General features: G+C 33.3%; 4 protein-coding genes and 1 long non-coding RNA gene across 6 annotated transcripts; 1 reads left to right on the forward strand and 4 right to left on the reverse strand.

The window, feature by feature from the left end:
* Window positions 1-849: 849 nt before the first annotated feature.
* On the reverse strand, window positions 850-3,516 carry LOC112744964 (uncharacterized). Its single transcript, XM_072234237.1, has 8 exons — window positions 3,008-3,516; window positions 2,491-2,535; window positions 2,272-2,401; window positions 2,038-2,101; window positions 1,882-1,930; window positions 1,702-1,799; window positions 1,274-1,412; window positions 850-1,182 (listed from the first exon to the last, which is right to left on the reverse strand). The coding sequence occupies exons 1-8, from the start codon at window positions 3,383-3,385 to the stop codon at window positions 1,036-1,038; spliced, it is 1,050 nt and encodes a 349-aa protein (XP_072090338.1). The 5' UTR covers window positions 3,386-3,516; the 3' UTR covers window positions 850-1,035.
* A 3,857-nt stretch (window positions 3,517-7,373) lies between these two features.
* On the forward strand, window positions 7,374-8,875 carry LOC112798251 (uncharacterized). Its single transcript, XR_003199956.3, has 2 exons — window positions 7,374-7,458; window positions 8,218-8,875. It is a non-coding gene; the product is annotated as an uncharacterized lncRNA (long non-coding RNA).
* Window positions 8,876-9,523: 648 nt separating this feature from the next.
* LOC112744966 (uncharacterized) lies at window positions 9,524-12,076 on the reverse strand. The gene is made up of 8 exons (XM_072234238.1): window positions 11,740-12,076; window positions 11,590-11,637; window positions 11,171-11,233; window positions 10,963-11,067; window positions 10,688-10,837; window positions 10,468-10,571; window positions 9,988-10,099; window positions 9,524-9,779 (listed from the first exon to the last, which is right to left on the reverse strand). Exons 1-8 carry the CDS (start codon window positions 12,010-12,012, stop codon window positions 9,672-9,674), a joined length of 963 nt encoding a protein of 320 aa, XP_072090339.1. The 5' UTR covers window positions 12,013-12,076; the 3' UTR covers window positions 9,524-9,671.
* A 1,138-nt stretch (window positions 12,077-13,214) lies between these two features.
* LOC112744967 (uncharacterized) lies at window positions 13,215-15,795 on the reverse strand. The gene is made up of 8 exons (XM_072234239.1): window positions 15,377-15,795; window positions 15,251-15,298; window positions 14,806-14,868; window positions 14,597-14,701; window positions 14,322-14,471; window positions 14,102-14,205; window positions 13,679-13,790; window positions 13,215-13,469 (listed from the first exon to the last, which is right to left on the reverse strand). The coding sequence occupies exons 1-8, from the start codon at window positions 15,638-15,640 to the stop codon at window positions 13,362-13,364; spliced, it is 954 nt and encodes a 317-aa protein (XP_072090340.1). The 5' UTR covers window positions 15,641-15,795; the 3' UTR covers window positions 13,215-13,361.
* A 4,827-nt stretch (window positions 15,796-20,622) lies between these two features.
* Window positions 20,623-23,155, reverse strand: LOC112744968 (protein ABA DEFICIENT 4, chloroplastic-like). 2 transcript variants are annotated; one of them, XM_072234241.1, is made up of 7 exons: window positions 22,844-23,034; window positions 22,637-22,763; window positions 21,670-21,892; window positions 21,437-21,537; window positions 21,221-21,349; window positions 21,032-21,120; window positions 20,623-20,932 (listed from the first exon to the last, which is right to left on the reverse strand). In XM_072234241.1, the coding sequence occupies exons 2-7, from the start codon at window positions 22,679-22,681 to the stop codon at window positions 20,785-20,787; spliced, it is 735 nt and encodes a 244-aa protein (XP_072090342.1). In that variant the 5' UTR covers window positions 22,682-22,763; window positions 22,844-23,034; the 3' UTR covers window positions 20,623-20,784. The 2 variants fall into 2 exon arrangements, with proteins under 2 accessions (XP_072090342.1, XP_072090341.1); XM_072234240.1 differs by having other exon boundaries at window positions 22,637-23,155.
* Window positions 23,156-24,818: the final 1,663 nt, after the last annotated feature.

The following is a 24,818-nucleotide window of genomic DNA, read 5'->3' on the forward strand; positions in this document are numbered from 1 at the left end:
AATTAAACTCATATAATATACTCTAAGTATTATAATTTTTTTTATGGTGATGGTTGGTTTAATAATCTTGAATTGAATAAATAGTAGGGAAAAAAAAATTTTTTTATGGTGATGGTTGGTTTAATAATCTTGAATTGAATAAATAGTAGGGAAAAAAAAGGAAGAGATTGAGGTTTATATGTGATGAGTATTACTATTAATATATTATAAAGGCTATTACTAAATATACTCATCAGTTATGAATTAATTTTCATAACAACGACATAATTTAGTAAGTAAATAATTCGTAATGAAAACCAGTCATGAGTGTTATGACTTATGACCATATAATAAAATGCTATGATGCACGGATACTGGCACGGACACGGGACACGACACGGGACACGTCGACACGCGAATTTTAAAATCTTACATAACACGGAAACACGCATACATACAAAATATAAAGTATTTTTTAGATGAATCGTGATGATATTTTGATATTTTATTGATATTAAAATATAAATTAAATTTTTTAATTATTTTTAATGTCTTATTTTAATTATATCAAGTATTTAAAATATTTTTTTTAATAAATAACAATATATACTATATCTAAATTTATTTTAAGAATATATGTTAAAATTAAGACTGGACACGCTGACACGTAATGGTATTTAGGTGTGTCCAGGCGTGTCCAGAAAAGAATTTTTTATTTTTTTATTAAGACACGGTTGAACACAGCAGACACGCGTGTCGAACGAGTGTCGGCGAGTGTCGTGTCCGAAATGTGTCCGACACACAGACACGACAACTCAGCAAAGTGTCCGTGCTTCATAGATAAAATGGCATGATCAAGAAAAAGTTGCATTTTCTATGCCAGAAAATTGCCAATATATATTATTTTGAATGATTCCAGCTCAATGAAAATCCTGGTTGAAACCTTTCATATTGCCTTAAAGTTGAAGATTTGGAGCACCTTCAACTTTGTTCATTTTACAACTACTTAAAGCTAAAGAATAGAAGAACCAAAAACATGTCCTCTGTCTCAAAGTCTCACTTGTCCAAACCATTAATCCATGACAGAATAACTTTTGCTCCTTTTTCCCATGAAACGTCCAACATCATGTCATGCGCAACGGCATCAACACAAACCGGCGGCACACTGTAAAACTTCGCCGTCTCATTGAGTCCTTCGGCGTCCTATAAACAACAATAGTTCAGTGAATTTGAGTTTGACATCATCTGAGGGGGCCAGAAACTCTTTTCGAGTGTTTGGCGTAGAAAAACATACCACAATGAAGTCATCTTTCGCACCCAAAACAAGGACATCGACAGGGCAGTTTGGCGCCGAAGGAACCGGAAGTGATGCATTCAGCTTTCTTAAATCAAACAATGGCAATCTCGAACTTTCTTTCATTAGCTCTTGATATCTGAAATCCAAACACAAACCAAGCTAAAGGCATGATAGTGATACTCAATATGAATAGACCATTTGATATTTCACAGAAAAATGCATACTCTTGTTAAGGGGGTTTATGAGTTTAGTTTCTAGACTTGTCTATTTGAATTCAACCAAATAATACCACAGCTATGGTAAACCAGTATGCTTTACTTCTTTAAAAAATCATGGATTTTGTGATTCCAAGGCTCCATGAACATATCTTAAGTTAACCATATTCTTCCGATATCAAATTTCAATTGACATGCTGACAAACAAACCTTTTAACAATATGATCCTCCATTGTGGCTGAGAAAAATGTCTCTCTACACAGAGGAAGAGAGGTTTGAAAAGCTTTCGCTGCCAAGCTGCGTGTCACCTGCGGCCAGGACAATGGATATATACATATAAGAAGGTAAATACAGAAGAATCACATTCTTGAGAAAGTCTGTTCAAAATACCTTGAAGGCAGCAATTGGCTTGGTAAAGAGATATCGCCAGACAAGACCACTAACAAAAATAAAAGAGAATTCTCAACGAGTGAAATCACAATTGAAGTTGTTAACATCTCTTTATTCAAAAGTAATGATAACGCACTAGAGATCTTAGTTACTAACCTGTTACCAGAAGGAGGCACAGAGCAGACAAGGATAGCTCCTCTAAGCTTTGGATATGTATTTTCTATTAACAGAATCAAACTCAATCAGATTAAAAGCTTCAAGGAAAGTAAGTATCTGAGACTAAAATGATATATATATGATATTCATATGATGGGGGGGGATTAGTAACATACTAATACCTTAATTGACTGCAAAAACATGTAGCAGAAGCAGAAGGAAATAGGAAAGTACCTTCAAGGTTGTTGCTTCCCAAAGAGGAGATATAATATTGAATGATAAGTCCTCCAAATGAATGTCCAACCAAGATAGGTGGTGACTGAACTTTATGATGAACGAAATCTGCAATATCTCTTGCATGTGTCTACTGCAGAATCAAGTGCATGGAGGAAATTAAAGACTGTGGATGAAAGTTCATTGATGAATAGAGTTTTGCAGGGAAGATTCATATACCTCGAGCGTACCAGCGACCGAACCATCGGGTACATCACTTTCACCCTGCAGATGTAGCATACAAGATGGAATGGTTATTACCAAGATTACTAGTTTAGACTTCAGACATCACATTAGAGGTTGGACTTTCTTATTTGTTAACACTAAAACTAGCATCAAACACTCATAAGTCATAACCCATTGCATTTCTTTGCCACTTATCTTCAACTTATACACATCAAGCAAATGAACAAAATTTGATGGTTGATTATAAGATGTTTTCCAAACCACTGGTTTCATTGTAACATTACTCCTACAGAATATATTTGGGACCTTGGTAATTAATTCATTCTAGAAATGTAATGACAGATAAACTAAACCAAATAAATTTAGCTTAGGTGACCCAAGAGAGTATATTTTGACACACATTGTGATAAATATCTTGTTACTAACACACATTTTGTGCAAAACCCTAGTCTCTACAAAACCAATGATCATATAAGTATAACACTATCAGAGAGAGAGAGAGAGAATGGACCTGTGCTAAGAGGCTAAGAGCATAGCAATCAAAGCCAGAAGCTGAAAAGAAAGGTAACCAATGTTCAGCCCAGCACCAAGCAGCATGGTAGCTTCCATGAACAAAAACCAAAGGTGACTTTTTCTCTTCTTCTCCTTCAACATTCTTCTTCTTCTTCTTCTGCACAATCACCTCCATGCTTAGCCCAGAGGGAAGCTCGTGGAAGATACGAGACTGCCCCTGCTTCAGCTCAAAAGGGACCCTCATCTTGTTCTTGTTGCTGAGAACAGCCACCACAGGCTTCCAAGAAGAAATTGTGGCGGCGTTTGAGTTGGAAGAAGCAAAATGGTGATTGTGGAACCCAGAAACAGAAACACCCGCCATTGACGTTGTTGCCATGCTTCTGTGTTTTTGGACTTTGGTTCTTCAAAAAGCTTTGGTCTTTTCGCACCAAACAAGATAAGGGTATCAAACACAGACTCGGACACACTGAAAGCTTAAACCTTTTTTCTTATTTTTTGGATAATGAAAGCTTAAACCTTGCTTTATCTTAACTTGTTTTAAGGTAAAAAAAAAAAAAATACAAAATAAAAAATAAAAAAAAAACAAAAAAACAAAAAAACAAAAAGACATGTAATTAAACATTGATTTGTACTATCATATCTCAATAAAAAATATTTATTAATTAGTTTTCTTAAAAAATGTTTCTTACATATTTATAATATTTATATTTTTGTTCTGGTATTGTATTTGGAATTAGGGGTGTTTATGGAAGGGAGGAAACTGGGTTTGATGCGATAAAGACCTGACTCAAAATATATATCGGGCTTATTTGTTAGACTCGATAAAATTTAAATATTTTCGGGTTACGATTATATCGCGTAAAAAATGGGTAAAAATCGAGCCGTTAACATTACATTATCTTGATATCTTCTTGTAAACTAGCATGTGAAAATATCTAACTTTTCAAGACTCCAACCATTATTTGACATGGTAAAATTTATTTAGAAAAATATAATAAGAACCAACCCTTCTCTAAAATTAAAGCATAATCATAATCAATACTAATATTGTCTAATAATACTAAATATTTAAATCGATACAAATAACACAATATTATGCATTAGTCTAAAGTCTTATGCATTTTAAACATAAAATATTAATTTATAGTCTTATAATGACTATAACACAAAATATTAAGGTTTACAATACTTAAATTTTATATAAGAATAGCCATCATCCATCACTAATAACACAAAATATTAATTGTGTATAATGACTGGGCCACTGGGCCGGATTCGAGTGACTCGAGTTATGACCCGGACCTGACTAGAAATAATAACTGGATCTATTTTTTAGACTCTTATCCAACTCTAGACCCAATAAAATTACACCAAGTTAGTATATTCGACCATACACACCCCTATTTAAAATACGTTACTTATAAAGTATATTAACTAGTAATTACATTTTAACTACAATTTAAAATTTATGATTTAGAATTTAATATTAATTGTTAAAATTTGTTAAAAAATTTGTTAGTCATGTAAGGCATACTCACATAACATTGCTTTAATACATATTAATCATGTTAAAAATATACTAAAATTAATTATCAATATAAAATATATAATATAAAATACATATTAAAAATAATTTAAACTACACGTATGTAATTACATAAATACATAATTACTATATTTTTTTGCTTATATAGCATTTTTAAATGCATATATACCTATGATGACACCCACTACTGTTCCCCAAGAATAAATTTAAAATAGAAAAACTAGGCATATTATTATGAGCATGCAGGACAATTTTAATGTCATTAAGCACGCACTTTATACAAAATCTGTTAGACTGAATTCTATCTTAAGCATTTTTTATTGACATGCCTTGTAATATATATATATATATATATATATATATAACAGCAATTAGTTACATTTATTCCAAATCATGTTGCCACATATAATAAGAATAAATTGCAAGTAAATCAATATAAATTAAATATATTTCCCTCATGCTACTAGAATTATTATTACTTTCCCATGGATGCAGTATATATATATTAAGAACAGTGTGTAAAGCTAATGAATATAAGTCACTTAAATTTGCATTATATCGATTCATTGAATTATATCCAGTTAGATACAATGGAACGTCAAGGTCGTTTCCTCTTTCAAAATTTCCAGCAACGAGAAGGAAGCTCTTCTGGTAAGACCACTAAGAAAACATAAATACACTTCTTTTCTTTTATTTTTAAAAGATATACCTAGGGGTGTAAGTTACTGAACCGGACCGAAAATTATTACAAAATCGAACCGAAAATTATAATAACCGATTTGAAACCGAAAAAATCGCCTTTTTTTTTTCTGACAAAACCGATCGGTTCGGTTCAGTTTTCGGTTGGTTCGATAGAAACCGAACCGAACCGAAGATATGCATACATTTTAATGTTTTAACCATTTTAACCTTTAACTTAACAACAAAAATTCCCAACCCCTAACCATTTCAATGTTTTACTCTTATTATTTCAGTTTATTGACTATTTTAAACCTCTAATTATTGTGATTTATATTCTTCTCATTAGAAATTAAAAACCGAAAAAACCGACCGAACCAAACCGTTATTGGTTTGGTTCGGTTCGGTTGTTGCAAAAGCAGCAAATCGAACGGTTGTGTGTCTATAGGAACCGAACATTTCGGTTCGGTTAGTTTTTGGTCCAAAACTGAACCAAACCGAACCAATAACACCCCTAGATATACCGACTATGTTATTACGTGTATACTAAAATCAATCATCAAAATTAACTATCAGTATAAAATATATATTGGAACACAAATATATATTAAAAATAAATTAAAAACCATACATATATTTATACACAAATATATTGGTGCTGATTTTAGTGTACAAATAGCATTTTTGAAATAGCAAATACAAACTTATTAAATATATTGTTGTATATATACAGGTTCAAACAAGAACAATAATAATAATGCACGTGGTGAAGAAGATCAATGGTTATTGCCACCTAACAAGGTGGTAGATATCATGCGACAGGTTCTACCATCACATGCACAAATCTCTGAGGATGCAGTAGAAGCAATGCAAGATTGTGTGTGTGAGTTTGTGACACGTGTGACTGTTGAGGCCAACAAGAAGTGCAAATCTGAGGGGAGGAAAACTCTTAGTGTTAATGACTTGTTATTAGCAATGAACGATGATTTGGCCTTAAATAAATATGCTGAGCTTCTTGCAATTTACTACGATCGTTACTCCCTCCAAAATGTGGCTACTTATACGAATTATGAATGCAATAATAATGCAAGTTCATAATATACTACAGTTACACTAATTAATATAAATATAAATAACTTAGGTTTTAATTTGTAGCACAAGACTATTAAATTAGTGTTGAGATAGATGGATACTATATGTGTTTATTTAGCTTTTTTTTTTTTATGGTTACATATATTTCTGATTATTAGTGCCAAAATTTGATTGTATGTATTTTTCATGCATGAAAATTTTTATAAATAAAAGGCATGTTATTACTTTCTAATCACTAGGCAGTGTCTTCTTACTTGAACTATGGTAGCATTTGGTGGAGAGATAGAGACGGAAAGATTAAAACTGAGAGACAGAGACTAAGAGACAGAAACTGAAATAAATCTCAATATTCTGTTTAGTGTAAAATGGAAGACAGGAATTGAAACAAGAATGAAACTCTAATTTAATTTGCACAAAGGGTAAAATTAATTAATTAATTAAAACGAGAGTATTTTAGGTATAAAATGTTATTAAAATTTTAGTATCCATCTCTAAAAATTTTAGTTTCCTGTCTCTACTTTTTGAAAGTACTGAAATACTGAAATTTTAGAGGTACTGAAATACTGAAATTTTGAAGACAGAGACAGAAATTTTAGTACTAGTCTCTGAACCAACAAACACGATATTGAGTCTTAGTCTCTTAATCTCTATCTCAATATCTCAAAACAAACGCTACCTAAATTCTTGCTTAATAGTTCGTGTTGAAGGATAGGTTATTAGTTTAAAAAAATAAAAAATTATAAGAAACTAATATATATGCCTAATAAAAAGGATAACCAATATAATTGAGACATTTACAAAAATCATATAAAGATAGAATATTTCATTAATTATAAGAATTCAAATTAATACAGTTTTTAAGATTATCAAAATAATTTATATATTTCATGGATAAAATCCTTTACACTCACATTAATGTTTTTTTCTCAAAAAAGCCCAATTTTTCGTTTAAGAGTTAAGACTAGGTGCCTTGGCCCAAATCAAAGCCCAAGACCAAAAAAACATTTCCAAGAGCAATAAAAAAATTGATAAAAGGTTTGACTTGTTTAGCAATTTAGCACCACAAAACTTGGAGTACGAATCACAACTCACAAGTTCATAACTCTCTCAGCAGCCACCATTTTCCCCCCAAGGTATGCTCTTTACTGCATTGGCTTTCTACCCCATCATTCAAGTTTAGAACTTTTCACCTCTTTAATTAGTTTTGCGCAACATCAACAGCTTAAGTAAAAGTGGGTTTTTTTTTTTTTTTCGCTGGATGTATTATTTTGATGAAATGCCCAAAATTTATCTGATGATTTTGATATTTGGACCTTTTTTTTGTTGTTGCTAAATCCTTGATTGCCTTGCTTGAGGATATGGGTTGTGATTTCGTCTTTGAATTCCTGAATTTGTTTGTAGTTTGGGGTTTGATTTGATGCTTGAATTGAATGCTTGATTGGTTGATTTTGAACTTTGTATATTGGTTATCTCTTGTTCTGCTGGTCCAAAACTTGAACTTGGTTTCTGAGTTTTATAAGAAGAGAATATATACTTATACCTCAAATGAAATGCTTTTATGTAAATACCAATGGCAAATATCTTCATTCCACCTAAGACCAAGTCATTCTGCTTCAACCAGCTCTCACTAACAGGACTTGAAGGTTTGAACAGTGTTCTTGAGCTCTATGATTGCCCTAATTTTACTCTTAAATGTTCTTATGCTTCTGCTAAGATCAGGTTGTAGGTTTAACAATCTTGAGTTAACTTGCTGGTTTATTACTTGAGATTTATTTGTATGTTTACTAAGTTTCATGAGTTTAGATGAATTCTCTTGATTCTTAATATAATGAAGGATCTATATCCCTTCTCTCTGGTGTGGTTAAGCATTTCTTCAGTGACCCAAAATACAGGTATGGCAACAGAATCAGATCCTAGGTCGACGCAGGTGAAGGCCACGCTGCGCCTTGGCTCAGAATCGTACACCGTTCAGGCGAATAAAGGTTGTTTATCAGAGCAACTGGTTTCACTGAAAGAGGAAAGTATGAGCATATTGAAGGAGTTCATAACAAAACATAACATCCCTCAAGATGTCCCTGATGAGCCATTAGAATCTTCTTCAGAAGATGATGATGATACACCTGAGAAACCTCAAGTGAAGTCTAAGAAGACTAAGTTTACTTAGCTTTTGAAATTATTATGTTAGAATCTGTATTGAGTACTTTGACATTTGAATTTTGATTGTGTATCTTTTAAACATTTGATGTGTTTGGTTTAGGAGCTTATTGTGTGTTTCTGTTTCCCAGTTATTTGCTGCTGTTTTTAGAAGATTAAGTGCAAATAACTTTAGATTCTAGAACCACATCCCCACCAGCCACCAACATTTAACAAGATCTCTTTGATTTATTCAGGAGGAGCTGACATAAATGTTAATTATTATTTTTATTTTACAAATGTAAAAAACCCTTTCCTTTTAGAAGGTTATGTTCTTATGCAATTATGTTTGGGTTGATCAACACTCAACAGGGACCAGTTTTGTCCATAGCACTAATAATAATTATTTTGGTGTAATTTTACTGTATATATAAGATTATTTGATCTATAATATAAAATATATAAGAATAGAGTAATATTTTAATAAATAGAATTAATAACAAATAAATACTATGACCTTTTTTTTCTTAAAAAATAATCTGATAATAATATTAAATTCATTATTAATTAAAAAGATAATGTTAATAAAGGTCATTAGATCAGGAGGGATAATAAAAAATTTTAAAATTCTATAAAAATTAAAATTTGGCAAAAAAGTTTATGTGACAATAGAATAAGATAGAAGAGATATTATTCTCTAGTTGTAAGAAAATATGAGTATTAACTTTTATATAGATAAAATAGATAGATAGGTAGGTAAAATAGATAGATTATTTAATTCATTCAAAATAGTGAAATAATAATCTTATTTTTGTTAAATAAAATCTTAAATTCATATTTTATGAATAAAATATGTTAACTAACCACCGTAAAGAAGCCATTAAATCTTATGTTAGTCTGTGTAATTAAGACATTAAATCAGATTTTATTTTCAATGTTACACAAATATGCACAGAACGATAGCAACAGTTTGAGAATGGAGAAAAGCCATGGAAAACTGTATATTTTCATTTTGTATGATTAAATTAAATCTCAAAAAATGTTTCCATGAGACAGAGCACTAGATTTTGAAATATGAACCTCTAGTTTTTCTTCACATATTAGGATAATCATCCCATGTTTGTCTATTACAATTTACAAGTTCATTTCAAGTTAGAAAGCGTAAACACAATCATGATCAGAAAAATCTCCACTTGGGAAGTCATATTTTAATTCAAAGATATCTCCAAATCATGGATACCCCAACCATGGCAACACTAACAGAGATACAAAAGTTCATTATAGTATGTTTGGGAGATGGAACTTGGAGGAGAGGCGCCACCTAACAAAAAAGTAAAACCAAATTGCATTAATAAAACCTCCTATCATACTTTAAAATGCAGATATAATGAGTTATGAATGTACCAAATTTTTAAAGTGACAAAAATCATGGAACGGATGGATTAATATAAATGGTTTGAAGTTAACAAGCTGCATAATCTCATGCATGGAATGCTGCAGATAATTGAAATGTGAGAAATGTTCCTAACCGATATATCTTGCTGCCAATGCTTCATTATTCCTGGTAAATGCCCCTTTCCAACAACAGCAACAACACAGTTATTCCTCTTAGCCACTTCTAGTAGTGAGTGAGACATGTATCTGAATTTTTGAAAGGGAAAATGAATCGACAATTGTTGATATTGTAGACACAACATAGTAAATGCATAACAAAGATAAATTGGACGCAGTTAGACGTAAAATCTTTCATGTGGTTCTGCTGAATTGTTTATGATTTTGGGCGAGGGGATTCATAACAACCATAGACTCTTTGACCAAATGGTCTACAATCATCCTTGCCCACATTTTTCTAAATAAAAGAATGTATTTCAACAGACCTAAAGACCATTTATTATACATAACCTCAGAAGCAATCCACTACTATTTAGAATATTTTGGATAAGAAAAACTGTTAAGGAAAAGCTTAGATTTCTTTTCTCATAGAGTAAGGTAAGTTAGAGACATCTTACTGAGCTCGTTCATGTAGAATGGTCTCCTGCAAAACCATAAGCACCTTAAACTCACGTATTTCCTGATTAATACCTTCTCCTTCCAATTGTTCAATTAACTCATCCTGAAGAAAGCAATCCCAGATTAGGATCAAACAAGAAGGAATTCCTTTAGATGTAATATATAATATAATAACCAATTCATTCCACAATTATGTAAGGATTCTGAAGCTTAGCTTACCACTTTGGGAAAACCCCGAATGTTGCCTTTGCCATCTATTGCCAAACGAAGAAGAAGGCTAGTTAAGTGGGGAAGGTCTTTAAAGGGAAGAGAAAATAGTTTTATCACGTCCAAAAATCCAATCTGTCTGATAAATCTGGCGTTGGTAATCTGTCACAACCGTTGCATAGAAATTAATTAACCTTAACCACTGTATTCATTCACGTCTCGTTGAATGCACAACAAGATTTCATGCAGCAGCAATAAATATACTTGAATACAAAATTTCATCTAACCTTTTCAAGGCGATCGCCAAGATACACTTTGCCACCATATTTTTTTGCTTCTTCAAATGCCACTCGAAATTCGCTAACAGGACCAACCTCAGGTTGTTTACCAGGCTGTCAAAAAATTTGAATGCAAATATGATGAAGCTATTAAGGATAATATCAAACTATGATTGAAACTTGAAAGTTCTAAAGCTAATAGACAGAAAATCTAAACCCTTGTATCAATTGGAGGATAAAGCACTGCTGAGCGACTTTGGCATAATCCTAAAAACACAGCCTGCAGGAAAAAACCAATACAAAATAATAATTTCAAAATTAGTGACTTTTACTAATACCCGAGTTAACCTTCAAAGTGGTCCTTGAAATTGACCATAGTCCAGAGATCCCAATTGCACTGATTATGTCCTAAGATGACTCATCACGCCAATAGGGACATAATTAGGGCAATTGGGATCATGTACTATTCAATTCTCGCAGCCAATCTCATGAATTACTTTAGGGTTTAACTCTAATAAGCCATTGAATATTTATCTAAACCTTAAATCCTAAAAATCCTTTACACAATAAGTACATGAAAATTAAATCCCAAAAACAATGAATAATGATTTCAAGAACTGAGGTACATAACGTAACCTGTGGTTTCAAGTGGCCGATTATTCTTTTAACTTGTTCGCGTGATCGCTGCAACCAATGGAACAAAATTGAAAGGGGTAAAAGAGAATAACAAGGATGAAAATTGTGGACATTGATTGATTGATTGAATGAATGAATGAATGTATGTACCTGAGAATTATAAACAGTGCCAACAAGAAAGACATTGCAAAAACCAGAGGAGGACTCGCACTTGAGCTGCACCACATTCTTGCCTCGCAGTTCCGCTGGCAGCTTTATTTCATTTCCTGAAAAGGAAGCACCTTTTGTTCTTTCTGTTGTTGCATTTCCCGAGAATCGGCGGTGGTGGCGGTGGTGAGTGAGAAGGCACCGCGTGACTCGGGCGAGTCGAGAGCAAGTTGGTGGTGTTAGCAATTGAGGAGCCATAAACAGAGATTGAAGCATACATTAAAAGTCGACTTCACCTTAAGTTAATATCTGAGAGCCTTTAGATGAAAATTTAATCAAATTAGTCAAATCATTTAAGTGAGAGCCTTTAGATGAAAATTTAGTCAAATCATTTAAGTATCAACTTTACGTGAAGTTATCTGAGTTTCTACCATAATTTTAAGGAAGAATATATTTACCAAATGCTATTAGCCTATTACAAATTCAAATACCAATCTAGTGTTTCTCATTTCATGTTTAATTAAAATCAAACTAAGAGGTCGGGTTGAGATTCTTGATAACAAGGTGCAAGATGAGCCTTCCAAAATTAACAAGTAAAATAAAAATTGACTGGCATGTTTTTAATTTACGTGTTTAAATTTTTTATGTCCTTCTTAATTTAATATATGTACTTAATTTATTTGTTTGAAACTACTGGTATCCTCTGCGTAAATTACACCAAGAAGATTACTTGGGTTTTCCAGAACTACTATTAGCGGGTCATAACCAGGTTTAGCATGGCTCCTAATCGGATTTGAGACTTTTGGTGGGACTTATTTAAGATAATTAAGTGTTCTTTATTTAAAATTTCAAAATATATTACATTGTCATATAAAGCACCAATAAAAAAAGTAATTCTCGTGCTTCTCACCAGTGTTGTTTATTGTAACATCATTTCATGCTGCGTAATGGTGATGAATGGAGAAATCTAGCGTTTCTCATTTAGATCGACAGCAACAGTTTGGTAGTGTTTGGTGGAGAAAAGACAGAGACCGAGAGATTGAGACTAAGAAACAGTCAGACAGAGATTAAAAAAATCTCAGTATTCTGTTTGGTACAAAGTGGAAAACAGAAATTGAAATAAGAATGAAATTTTAATTTAATTTGTACAAAGAATAAAATTGAAATTAATTAATTGAAATGAAGGTATTTTAGGTATAAAATGTTATTAAAATTTCAGTCTTCATTTCTAAAAATTTTAGTCCCTTGTGTCCCCACTTTTTGGAGGTACTGAAATACTGAAATTTTAAAGACAGAAACAGAAATTTTAGTACCAATTTCTGAACCAACAAATATGATATTGAGTCTCAGTCTCTGTCTCAATACTTCAAAACAAACACTACCTTGAAAATGGAGAAAAGCCGTGAAAAACTGTATATTTTCATTTTGTATGATTAAATTAAATCTCAAAAAATGTTTCCATGAGGCAGAGCACCAGATTTTGAAATATGACCTCTAGTTTTTCTTCACATATTAGGATAATCATCCCATGTTTGTCTATTACAATTTACAAGTTCATTTCAAGTTAGAAAGTGTAAACACAATCATGATCAGAAAAATCTCCACTTGGCAAGTCATATTTTGATTCAAAGATATCTCCCAATCATGGATACCCCAACCATGACAACACTAACAGAGATACACAACTTCATTATAGTATGTTTGGAAGATGGAACTTGGAGGAGAGGCGCCACCTAACAAAAAAGTAAAACCAAATTGCATTAATAAAACCTCCTATCATACTTTAGAATGCAGATATAATGAGTTATGAATGTACCAAATTTTTAAAGTGACAAAAATCATGGAACAAATGGATTTAATATAAATGGTTTGAAGTTAACAAGCTGCATAATCTCATGCATGGAATGCTGCAGATAATTGAAATGTGAGAAATGTTCCTAACCGATATATCTTGCTGCCAATGCTTCTTTATTCCTGGTAAATGCCCCTTTCCAACAACAGCAACAACACAGTTATTCCTCTTAGCCACTTCTAGTAGTGAGTGAGACATGTATCTGAATTTTTGAAAGGGAAAATGAATAAAAAATTGTTGATACTGCATACACATCATAGTAAATGCATAACAAAGACAAATTGGACGCAGTAAGATATAAAATCATTCATGTGATTCTGCCTAATTATTTATGCTGTTGAGAGAGAGGATTCATAACAAACATAGACTCTTTGACCAAATGGTCTAGAATTTGATCATCGTAGGCCACATTTTTAATCCGCTACTATTTAGAATATTTTGGATGAGAAAAAACAATAAGAAAAAGCTTAGATTTATTTTCTCAGAGAGTAAGGTAAGTTAGAGACATCTTACTGATCTCGTTCATGTAGAACAGTCTCCTGCAAAACCGTAAGCACCTTAAACTCACGTATTTCCTGATTAATACCTTCTCCTTCCATGTGTTCAATTACCTGTCTCTGAAGAAAGCAATCCGAAATTAGAACCAAACAAGAAGGAATTCCTTTAGAAGTAATATATAATATAACAACCAATTCATTCCACAATTATGCAGGGATTCTGAAGCTTAGCTTACCAATTTGGGAAAACCCTGCGTGATGCTTGAGCGATCTATAGGGAAAGTTTCAAGAAGCTTACTTAAGTGGGGAACGTCTTTGAAGGGAAGAGAACATAGTTTTATGAAGTCCAAAAGTGTAATCTTTCTGATGACTCTGCCCATGGTAATCTGTCACAACCGTTGCATAGAAATTAATTAACCTTAACCACTGTATCCATTCACATCTCGTTGAATGCACAACAAGATTTCATGCAGCAGCAGTAAACATACTTGAATATAAAAATTCATCTAACCTTTTCATGGCGATCGCCGAGATACACTTTGCCACCATACTTTCTTGCTTCTTCAAATGCCACTCGAAATTCGCTAACAGGACCAACCTCAGGTTGTTTACCAGGCTGTCAAAAATTTTGAATGCAAATATGATGAAGCTATTAAGGATAATATCAAACTATAATTGAAACTTGAAAGTTCTAACCCTAATAGACAGAAAAATCTAAACCCTTGTATCAATTGGAGGATAAAGCACTGCTGAGCCACTTTGGCATAATCCTAAAAGCACAGCCTGCAGGAAAACACCAATACAAAATAATAATTTCAAAATTAGTGACTTTCGCTAATACCCGAGTTAAATTTCAAAGTGGTCCTTGAAATTGACCATAGCCTGAAGATCCCAATTGCACCAATTACGTCCTGAGATGACTGATCACGCCAATAGGGACGAACGTGGTGCACGCCTTAGGGACGTAATTAGGGCAATTGGGATCTCACGTACTATTCAGTGCTCGCGGCCAATCTCATGAATTACCTAAGGGTTTAACTCTAATACGCCATTGAATATTTATCTAAACCTTACATCCTAAAACTCCTTTACACAGTAAGTAGACGAAAATTAAATCTCAAAAACAATGAATTATGATTTCAAGAACTGAGGTGCATAACGTAACCTGTGGTTTCAAGTGGCCGATTATTCTTTTTACTTGTTCGCGTGATCTCTGCAACCAAAGGAACAAAATTGAAAGGGGCAAAAGAGAATAACAAGGATGAAATTGTAGACATTGATTGAAATGTACCTGAGAATTATAAACAGTGCCAACAATAAAGACATTGCAAAAACCAGAGGAGGACTCGCACTTGAGCTGCACCACATTCTTGTCTCGCAGTGCCGCTGGCAGCTTTATTTCATTTCCTGAAAAGGAAGCACCTTTTGTTTTTTGACTTCTTTCTGTTGTTGCATTTGTCGAGAACCGGCGGTGGTGGCGGTGGCGAGTGAGAAGGCACCGCGTGACTCGGGCGAGTCGAGAGCGAGTTGGTGGTGTTAGCAATTGAGGAGCCATAAACAGAGAGAGAAGCAACAAAACTGAAGCATACACTACTCATTTTAACGAAGAATAAATAGTCATAGATATGTAAGGTTCGAAGTGAATTAAGCCGATTTATGAGTTAGTTCGAACTCAACTAGTCAATAATTTGATAAGGTGAGTTTGTGAGCTTATCATCGAGTTTAAGTCTGGAATTTAAGTTCAGAAATTAAATGAATCAAGTTTGAGTTTGAATTTAGATAAGTTTAATTCATTAGTCCGTGAACTAATTCTATTATATATTAATATGTATATTCTATATACATTTAATTTATATTTTTAATATTATATATATATATATATATAAAATATTAATATATATAATTATTTTTATATGATTTTGATTTAAGACATAAATAAAAAATTTATAATTAATAGATATACAATATATAAAATTGATATTTTTTAATATAAAATTATAGGAGCAAATGACTAAAATAAATTATTTTGGCATCAAATTTATTCAAATATAATTTGAAAAAAGTATAGGTACCAATATACTATCTGCCAATTTATTACCAATAATAATTAATTATTATATTTTAAACACATGTATAAGGAGATACATCTAGGAGATACATCTATAAAGACACTTCCATTAAACACGGCCATAAAAAAGACACTTTTATTAGACATATGCACAAAAAATACTTCCATTAAACATAGCTATCATAGGTATTAAAATCGGACTGGACCGGTCAGTTTGACTAGAAAATCGGTAAATCGAACTCAATACCAGTCCGGTCCAAGGTTAGGACTGCTTAAGATAAAAAACCGATATGAACCGGTCAAATCCAGAGTGAAACGACAAAATCGGTCAAATTTGTACAAACCGGACCGGACCGCTCGAGTCACAATTGAAGAAGGCGAATCTACGATGCACCAGCGTTCTGCAAGTCCACCGTGCTCCATGTACTCCAGCGCTGCCAAGTGTCAAAGCTGGTGAGTTTTGGAAAATTTATCCAAAATGTTTCACACAGGGTCAAAATTTGTAAAATCATCTAACAGGTCTTAAATAACAACTTTACATGAAAACAACTGTATGCGAGTTTTCACCTATAATAATATAATAATAAAATAAATATAAACTAATTAATAAAGTTTAAAATTTAAAAATGATAATTATTTTTATAAAAACAAAATAAAAGTATTTATAATAAGGAAAAATAATTAAATTTTATATAATTATTTAATTATACTGGGTTAACTGGTTCGACCAGTGACCCACCGGTTGAACCAATAACTTGACCGGTTCAATTCTAAAAACTATTATAGCTATAAACAAGAGTTAGCAGAAGTTGGTAGAATCCTTGTTGGTAACATAGTCGAATTGATATAATTTTTGCATATTGCATAAACAAATGCAATTTTTCACTATACTATATAAACCGCGAGAGGGGTCCTACGGATTCCAAACGAGCATAAACTGCTACACCCCTCTAGCAGTTTACGTTGACAACTGAAATGGCTAGAAACCGCAGCAGGGGTCTCGCAGTTTCTGTATATATGTGAAATGTGCATAAACCGCGACAGGAGTCCAACAGTTTATGCTTTAGTATAAATACGCAAGAGGGGAGTCGCGAATTATTCAACTTGAGCCATTTTCATCTTTTTAGAGAGAGAAACTAGAGAGAGAAACTAGAGAGAGAGAGAGAGAGAGAGAGAGGTGGTGAGGAAGACAAAGTTCTTCATGTTTAGAAGATTTGGCCATTTGGATTTTGTTGGGGCCGAGACCATGGCGGACGAACACAGTCTTTACCGGTTCAACGGCGTTGCGCACGTTGTCGGCAACATCAAGGAAGAGGTAAGTTTGTTTTCTTTTAATTATTGAATTTCATATAACATAAAATATAATATTCGGATGCAGTAGTTAAAACACATAATTTAGGGTTGGCTAGTTTAGGATTTCAAAGTTAAGATGTAAAATTTAAAGGTAGGATCAAATATTTAAGTAGAATGATGATCCTCTTATATTTGAGATACAGGGTTCAAATTGTAAAGCTTGTAGGATTGTTTAACTATCGTATTTGAAAACTAAGATTTAAAATTTTAGCTTTTAAATATGTAAGTTTAAATTCAAATATTATAATTTTAGTTACTTAAAGTTTAGAATTTAAAGATTAAATTTTGTAAATAGAATCTAATGGTTGTATTTTACATTCTTAAATTTTAAAATTATAAGTTTAGTATTTAATTATTTTAAATTAAAGATTTGAGTCTTATATTTAAGTTTTATTATTTTAAATTTATTATCGTAGGACTTATGCATTTAAAAGTTGAACATTTATCACTTGTTGTGTGATAGATTTAGATAATTGATATGTAGAAGTTTAGCAATTTTATTTTTCCAACATAGTAAAATTAGTTTGAAAAATATATAATTTTAAAGTATATCTGAAATGTTAGTTAAGTTTGGATAGAGAGGATACTTGTAATGTTTGTTTCTGTTTATAATCTGTGTTAAACTTGTTAGTGATGAAATTTCATTTGGTTTGGTTATTTTTCTCACATGTTACAGCCAAGTAGGTGTATTTATAACCTCTGCATGACAGGATCATACCCTATCTGGAGAGGGCTGGTTTGTACCACCTGGCGAGGCTCAACACGAGGTGGTTCTGGTTGGATGAGCCCCTAGTCAGCACATTCATTAATAGGTGGTGTCTTGAGATGCACACATTTCATATGCCATTTGGGGAGTGCACCATCACGCTGCAGGATGTTGCACACCTGATCACCTACACGTACCGGAGAAGTCTTCAACAATGCCACGGTTCCGTCCATCGTGGCTTGCACACCAAGGATCCAACGGGGTAACTCGGCATAGGACTCTTCCCAATTCCCGTAGATCTGTGCAACTACCTTCTGTTTTGCCATCCACACTTTCCTATAACTAGGCTTGAATCCATAGGTTGCCTCAGTAGCTTCTTGCAACACCTTTATCGTAACCACTGCATCCACTCTAACCACTGAAAAGATTCTCGCACAAATGACGTGGTGATCAAGCTGTCGGTGGTCGCTCGAAATCGAAGTGGCCAAGTAAGTGTGAGGTCCGTTGAACCTTCTAACCTCCCAATTACCCTTACGTTGCCGAAGTGTGATGCTATAATTCTTAACACTCAACACAGCTTTCTCCTTAGTCTGGAAAGACTAGTCAATCTGAAATTCTCCAGAAGGATTTTTCTCGTGTAATCATTGACCTCCGAAGGTGTGATCTATGTCCGGTTGCTGGCCGACGGCTTCCAAGTTCAAAGTTGAGAAATGTGGCGGGTGTTGGTGTGACCTAGAACTGGATGTCCCCTGACGTGCTGGTGGGTTCCTAGGAGTATCCTCGTCACTGTCCCTCAATATCTGATCTGACTCATCGTCCGAATCATCCTCTGACATCGCATTTTCAACCCAATTCGGTTCACCGTCACCTAGCTAACCCAGTTGAAACAGATGCAGGTTTAGCCAACAGACAACCAGATGTAATGACAGGCATCGAGGTAGAAGCACCCCACCGTCGTCGACTGAGGATTCGACGCTGATGCCCCGGAACTGTCGACACCATCTTCTAACTTGGCATACAGCTCGTGTATTCTCACTTCGGGAAAACTGCGCCGACAATGAAACAAAACCTGCATGTCTTCGTCCGACCCTATCACAAATGTTTCATACTGCACACCAGTTGACACAACCGCAATAAGAATCTTGTAGAACACCTTCTTCACCCACTTGTCCCCACACAACTCTGCCTTTTGCAATATACTCGTCTTTAGCTCTAACAAAGTATTTGTTGACTGGATAAAAACACTCACCGATTCTTTATCAGTGAACTTAACACGGTGTCTTTTTTTTTAGAGCAATGGACTAGAACAAAAAAACTCTCCTCACTATCCATTTGTGAAGGTGTGAAAATGACCTTCTACCATCACATCACTCCCTCCCTCCTGCTTGGTATATATAGGCGTTTTTGGTGCAAGCATAAACTGCTGGACCCCTATCGCAGTTTATGCACGTTTGAGCATATACACAGAAACCGCGAGACCCCTGCCGCGGTTTCTAGCCATTTCAGTTGTCAACGTAAATCGCTAGAGGGGTGTAGCGATTTACGCTCAATTGGAATCCGTGGGACCCCTCTCGCAGTTTATATAGTATAGTAAAAATTGCATTTGCGTATGCAATATGTAAAAGTTGTATTTGTGTAAATTTGTCTCCCAAATGATTTATTTTAGTCATTTGCCCGAATTATAGATTATGTTCCTGTTATTTAGGCCAGCTTGTGAGCTCGAGTCGGCTCATGAACTTTCGATGAGCCAAGCTCAAGCTTAAGAAATCAATTCGATTGTTAATGAATTGAGTCGTGAGCCAAACTCAATTTTTGTGAGCCGAGTTTAAGCTTGGTCTAGCTTGACTCAACTCAACTCAGCTCTAGCCCTATCATATAGGGGATATTTACCAAATGCTATTACCCATTTTTACTTTGAACCAAAATATTTTCTGCAAATTCAAATATCAATCTAGTGTTTGTCATTTCATGTTTTCTTTTTGATTAATAGTTAATCAAAATAATTCTTAAACAATAACGAGATAATACTTCTTAAATGGATTTTTCCATGACAAATTGCAGCGCACACATGATTTTAGTGGTCATTTTAATCACTAAACCTGTTCTTTTCGTATGAACTAAAAGAAATATTTTATTTGTTGAATTTATCTTCTAATTTTGCTTACTAATTTCCATCTTGATCATTAACTTCTCATCATTTCTAAAAGGATGTGCCTAGAAATGAAATAGTTATCTACATTTAAGCTTGGCTAATTCAATAACTGTAGCACATATGTCATTGCTGGTTTAATTTGTTTCTAAACAATGAAGCATAGCCTCACCTTGTTAGAGGTTCCTATAATTCCTTGTATTAATTCTCATGAATCAATTTTGTTTGAAGTTTCTTTCATGAATTCTTTAACATGTATTATTTGTCAATGACAGATTTCCATATGAGATTATTGAATTGGTAAATTACACACTTTTGATTTGGATTGAAGCAGAAATGGCAATAAAATTTTGTAGTTCAACTCATACAAGACTTGTGAAATTCACATGAAATCTATGTTTGCATGCATTTGTGTGCCATCATCTACAAGCCATGCCCCTCTTTTCTGCTGGTTTTGGTCATTGCTTTTGTGATTACATGGGCAAGAATCCCAATGGGACAAAAGAACAAGCAAAAAGAAACCGAATGCCGAGTCTCGACCTGATTCTGTTGTCCATCTTCAAAAACTTGCCTGTATTTAGAATCAAACACACAATCAGAAGAGTAATCTTAACTATTACAGTGACAGATATTTTGGTTCAGAAGGAATAAGAACCAAGAATGTAGGAACCTTGCAGCAAAGAGATCAACAACCAGTAAGTGAATCCATGCAGAGGCTAAAGTCAATTCACTAGAGAACATCTTCCCTATACTAGAGAGCTGCACCAAGTATACAACAAGATAATGCAATTTTCAACTGATATAACTCTTTGGCAAAAATCAAAATTCAATTTTGTTGAATGAATATATACACACATACCTCTGGCAGCAAGTATTTACTTGCAAAAATCAATTTTACTGTCTCTGGAGTCCATGAAAGATACAACAAATATGCATATAGAATGCCAAGCACTACATATGGTATGTTACTTTCCATACACTGCTTAGTCTGCATTTTTCGCATTCAAGGATATCAAAACATTATATGAATGAAAAGACATTGGCATGAACCAACAATGATAACCAAGAAACATACTAGGTCAGATTTTGGAGCAAGAACCATTAGTGTGTAAAATGGGAGCACTGCAACTGTTCCCAGTGTAAATACACTGCTCACTAGTTGGGATCCGTCGAACCCTGAAAATATACGCGACACAAGCATTGAGCAGAGTGCTTGAATCAATTTGAAAGAGTACAAGACACAAGCATTGTGTAATAATAAAAGGGAGTTTAAGAAAAGCAGTAAATGTAGCAGAAAGAAAGAATCACAGGAAGCTTGTATTCGGCTGCTTTTCGGATAATGAACCGATCGTGTAGCATTTGGTTTGGCAACAACTCTGGATCCTCTTATGAAACTCCAATCTCCAACTAAATTGACTCTAGTTTTCACAATCCGTTTGTTACAAAGCTCAACACCATTGCTTATGACAGTAAAAGGTTGCCTCTTACAAACCGTGCCACAAGGTTTAATAGGCTTCCCCAAGTGCTTAATCTATAAGAAATAGAGATTCAATTGTAAGGCAATTTCCTGAGATCAAAATACACCAATTTTTCAATATGAAAGTATAAACCAACCACATTAACTAGGCTTTTATCTTCCATTATAATTTAACCTTCTCCTCATTGTGAAATAATCAGGTTTTGCATATTATTCCTTGAACAATAGATCTTGTTATTAACTAGTGTTTGGTAAGTGTCTTAGGACAAAAGATGCATATACAGAAACACTGAGACACATATAAGAAAGAAGTTGTATGTCCCTATTCCTGTCTCTAGTGTCCAAAATTTTCAGGTAGACATACATGTAATTGGGCAAATTTTGTCCCAAATCAGAAACATTTGTCTCATCACAGAGAAATACTTTTACTATACCATTAGCCAAGGTAGCAAAGGGAGCTCAGTGTTTTTTTGTGACACAGAACCAACTTTCTGAAACCAAAAGTCCCTTTTAACAATACCATATCAACATAAACCTAGTATAGATCAATCCAAAGGACCCCTTTAATCTATTGAATGCATTAGAATAAATAAAGAACAAAGAAAACACAAATTCCCATTAGTAATAATGTCTTACTGATTCTAAAGTCCAAAAGGAAAACCCATTTAAGGAAAGAATGCACAGAAGTCAACAAAGAAAAAAGCAAGCAATGCAAACAAATTTATGGGGAAACTGTATATAAGACTAGAAGCACCAAAGAACAAATCAAGCACTAAACTTGAGAAAGAAAAACTGTACCTTTAATGGCAATGGAGAATGGGAGAAGCAGCAAGACAAGGACATGGTTGAAGCAAAAGCAAGAGACCCAATAAGAGATTCAGCAAGAATGGCCACCTCCTCATATATATAGCATAAAAAAGAGAAACTGAAATTTCTCAGTGAAGAGAGAAAAAAAGAAGCAGCACTGAATTCGAGACCGGAAAAACAGGAATAGTGAGTAATTACCCACTAACTCAAGACTTGGCTTTGTATGGCAAAGAAAGGAAACAAGGAAAATGGGACACTCACTTAGAAACCCAAAAATAAAATCTAGTAACACTCTCCCACTTGCACCATCATTTTTGGTTTTGTTTGTCCTTTTTTTTCTAGTTTGTGTTTCTTTCACCACTTCTTGGGTGAATTATTATTACTACTTTAAGCTGAGGAGTGCAGTGCACAAAGCATTAATAAGCATCTGCATCTACCTATTGATGATGATGTATTAATTGATTAAAAATACCTAATCCACTTAAATTGTACTATACTAAAAGTGATTCCACTAACCATCAAAAGAAAGAAGATTAATAATGCAAAAACGTGTCCTAAGTACTAACTACTAAGTACAAAACATTGCATGTGAAGAAACTGGGAAGCATATAGTTAATTATATTGTACTAAGTTGAAGGGGGGTAGGGCATAAGAGATTTAAACAAGAACTATATACTGATACATGTCACAATAATTAATTCTTGTTTGTGGTTGGAATTTGCATATTTTGTATATGTATTTAATTTATGCATGCATGTGAAAATTCAGTAACTCACCACCTAACCTAAGAATCCAAAACAAGAAAAGACTAGATCATTATTTGTTTAAGGAAGATGGTATATGATTAAAGAAACAAACTTCCAGAAAAAATTCTTGACCAGAATGTGGAGGATCTCATCAAAAGTTATGGAACTTTAACTCCACTATGCTATATATTTGTACAAAAGTAAAACTAATGACAAACTCATCTAGTGAAAAATTAGCTCAGGCAGATATATTGATGGGTAAAGTATTAAATTGGTCTACATTTGGGTTTAATTTTATTTTAATTTCTAATGTTTAAAGTGTCCTATTTGAATCTAAAAAAAGTTTCATTTAGTTTTAATGTATTCTGTGAAGTCAATGTTAAATAATTAAATAATTAACATTACGTTTTACCAAACCTTAATGTCCTTCTCTAAAGAAAATGTACAAACTTAAGAGGCACAGGATCAGCTGCGGATGCATCACCACGAGACACTGGCCTTCGTCGGTGGCAATAAAGATAAGGTCATCCTCATCTCTACCACGGAAAACTCCCCTTTGCAATCGAAGAGTTTTGTTATATAAGTTTGAGTAATTACCCAAATCACTCCACAAGGATTTTAAAATTGGACATTTTAGTCCCCAAGAAAAATTAATACACAGTGATCAATTCCCAAAATTTTATTTTGGCAGACCAATCAGTCCCAGTTTATTTGTGATTACCCAGATCAATCCTCAAGAATTTTAAAAACGGACATTTTAGTCCCCAAGAAAAATTAATGTACAAATCAATTCCCAACGTTTCTCTCCGTTAGACATAACAGTCATCCGTCCAAAAATAAAATAAAATAAAATTATTATTATTATTATTAATTGCACAATAATATTGTACTATAATTTTTTTGTATTTTTTGGGGACTGTAATCACTTTGCTGGAAAATAAATTGGGGATTGATTTGTGTCTGCCGGAATAAAACATTGGGGATTGATATGTGTATTAATTTTTGTTAGGGACTAAAATGTCCAATTTTAAAATCCTTAAAGACTGATTTGGGTAATTACTCTATAAGATTTTTATATTTGAAAACTGAGTTCGTTAATTATTTAACATTGACTTCACGACAATTGAAGCTAAATAATTTTTTTTTAAATTTAAATAAGACACTTTAAATCTTAAAATCAAAAACAAAATTAGGTCCAAAGAGACTAATTTAATACTTTATTCTATATTGAATTGTGTACAAGGCAAGCTTAATTGATGTCCATATAGTAATAATAAAAGTACTTAATGACAATTGAGTTAAATGAGGTTGTAACTATTCATTGAGTGTTCTATAAAAGTTGAAGCTTTTATTCTAGATACAAATTATACATACCTATGCTCACTTTTTTTCATTGGCAGAGCATAAAAATCATACCGCGTGTTAGA

The sequence above is a fragment of the Arachis hypogaea genome, chromosome 4, assembly GCF_003086295.3.
Source record: "Arachis hypogaea cultivar Tifrunner chromosome 4, arahy.Tifrunner.gnm2.J5K5, whole genome shotgun sequence".
Lineage (NCBI taxonomy): Eukaryota > Viridiplantae > Streptophyta > Magnoliopsida > Fabales > Fabaceae > Arachis > Arachis hypogaea.

Excerpts from the sequence above, each read along its gene's own strand:
- LOC112744964 (XM_072234237.1), bottom strand. The coding sequence starts at position 3,385 with ATGGCAACAACGTCAATGGCGGGTGTTTCTGTTTCTGGGTTCCACAAT. Across the intron at positions 2,536-3,007 it reads CTCTTAGCCTCTTAGCACAG|GGTGAAAGTGATGTACCCGA; the intron begins GTCCATTCTCTC and ends CTACATCTGCAG. Across the intron at positions 1,183-1,273 it reads CGAAAGATGACTTCATTGTG|GACGCCGAAGGACTCAATGA; the intron begins GTATGTTTTTCT and ends TGTTGTTTATAG.
- LOC112744966 (XM_072234238.1), bottom strand. The coding sequence starts at position 12,012 with ATGCTTCAATCTCTGTTTATGGCTCCTCAATTGCTAACACCACCAACT. Across the intron at positions 10,838-10,962 it reads TTGGCGATCGCCTTGAAAAG|ATTACCAACGCCAGATTTAT; the intron begins GTTAGATGAAAT and ends CGGTTGTGACAG. Across the intron at positions 10,100-10,467 it reads ATTCTACATGAACGAGCTCA|ATACATGTCTCACTCACTAC; the intron begins GTAAGATGTCTC and ends TCAAAAATTCAG.
- LOC112744967 (XM_072234239.1), bottom strand. The coding sequence starts at position 15,640 with ATGGCTCCTCAATTGCTAACACCACCAACTCGCTCTCGACTCGCCCGA. Across the intron at positions 14,702-14,805 it reads ATCCTCCAATTGATACAAGG|CCTGGTAAACAACCTGAGGT; the intron begins GTTTAGATTTTT and ends AATTTTTGACAG. Across the intron at positions 14,472-14,596 it reads TCGGCGATCGCCATGAAAAG|ATTACCATGGGCAGAGTCAT; the intron begins GTTAGATGAATT and ends CGGTTGTGACAG.
- LOC112744968 (XM_072234240.1), bottom strand. The coding sequence starts at position 22,681 with ATGTCCTTGTCTTGCTGCTTCTCCCATTCTCCATTGCCATTAAAG. Across the intron at positions 21,538-21,669 it reads CAGCCGAATACAAGCTTCCT|GGTTCGACGGATCCCAACTA; the intron begins GTGATTCTTTCT and ends GTATATTTTCAG. Across the intron at positions 21,350-21,436 it reads TTGCTCCAAAATCTGACCTA|ACTAAGCAGTGTATGGAAAG; the intron begins GTATGTTTCTTG and ends CGAAAAATGCAG.